General features: G+C 23.2%; 1 protein-coding gene across 1 annotated transcript in view, besides 4 other annotated features; it reads left to right on the forward strand.

Annotated features, from left to right (window-relative positions):
* Nucleotides 1-51, forward strand: part of EDI_264020 (uncharacterized protein) — a gene marked incomplete at both ends in the record, with an annotated part of 984 nt that extends 933 nt beyond the window's left edge. Inside the window, one exon of the mRNA XM_001733403.1 lies at nt 1-51. This exon is cut by the window's left edge and continues 933 nt beyond it. Within this exon, the coding sequence (XP_001733455.1) occupies nt 1-51 (51 nt within the window).
* Nucleotides 52-200: a repeat region.
* Nucleotides 201-209: 9 nt separating this feature from the next.
* Nucleotides 210-624: a repeat region.
* A 14-nt stretch (nt 625-638) lies between these two features.
* Nucleotides 639-673: a sequence feature (AT_rich).
* Nucleotides 674-685: 12 nt separating this feature from the next.
* Nucleotides 686-720: a sequence feature (AT_rich).
* Between the last annotated feature and the right edge of the window lie 520 nt (nt 721-1240).

A 1240-nucleotide genomic window follows, 5' to 3' on the forward strand; every position in this document is an offset into this window, starting at 1 on the left:
TTTCATATTTTGTTTTCATCCATTTATTTTACCTATTCTTTTTCTACATAATTGGAAATAAAACAAATCACAAAATCGAATGAGAGGTATAGACATTATAATAATATCATTATCACAATGAATTGAATTTAATTCTATGAAAATAAGTAACTAAAAACAAGAAATGAACAACATATTTGTATTATCTTGAAAGAATATCAATAACAAATTATATGTAATAGATAAAAAGAATAAAACTAATCTATTATTTGATATGAATATTGTTGCATATCATAATATTAATAGAGTATATTTGAATAAAAGAAATAAGTATAAGGAATTGAAAAATAAGCTAATTAAAATAGAGAAATTAAAGGATTTCAAAATAATTGGAGTAGTAATTCAATAAATTAATTAGTAAATGCAGAAAGTATTAAATTAATTAAGAATTAAAAGATTGAAATTGATATTACAAAAGAAGTTAAAAACTTTATAATAAAAAATATGATAGATGTTATGGAACATTGCTTCTACAACAACCAAACATATTCTGTAGAGTTACTAGAAAACGACCTATGTACAGGATTAATCTACTGAGCAATTAACAATAGCAACTATCTAATAATGCTTTATTAATTGCTTTTTATTGAACTATTTAGTTTTTATAAAAATAAAATACAAACTTTTAATTATTGAGACAAATACCAATTAAAAAAATACAAATATTTATTTTTAATAAATCAAATCATATTTTCCTAGCTTTCTGTGTTAAGTCACAAAATAAAACAAAGATTTTTGAAATATGAGGGAGGAAGTTGGATAAAGAACAGTTGGGTACATTCAATTTTTAGTAATTTATTCAAAAAATAATGGAACTGCACAAAAAGGGTTGTAATCAAATATGCCCAAAACTTGTTAGTAAATTTCTTGTTGAAAGATTAAGCTGTGGCAATACAATTCAAATTTACTGAAAGAAGAGTTAGCAAAGAGTTAAATTGTTTTCAAAGATCGGAAATGACAAAAATTACGAACACAAAAGCAAACAATAGTTTTGCGTTAAACGGTATCTCTATGTCTTCATTAATAAAAAGATTCAGTTGACTATGCTAAATAAAATGGGTAAGTGTTAAAGTGAATAGAAGATAATATTAAGTACATTATTTTTCATGCTTGGTCAACTACATCCTGTTTCAATTTAAAGAAGATAAATGATTCTTTTTATCATAGTTCTTTTTTTGTTGTGTTGGATGTCTGACTGGTT

The sequence above is a fragment of the Entamoeba dispar genome, genomic scaffold (assembly GCF_000209125.1).
Source record: "Entamoeba dispar SAW760 scf_1105229461783 genomic scaffold, whole genome shotgun sequence".
NCBI classification, from domain to species: domain Eukaryota; phylum Evosea; order Mastigamoebida; family Endamoebidae; genus Entamoeba; species Entamoeba dispar.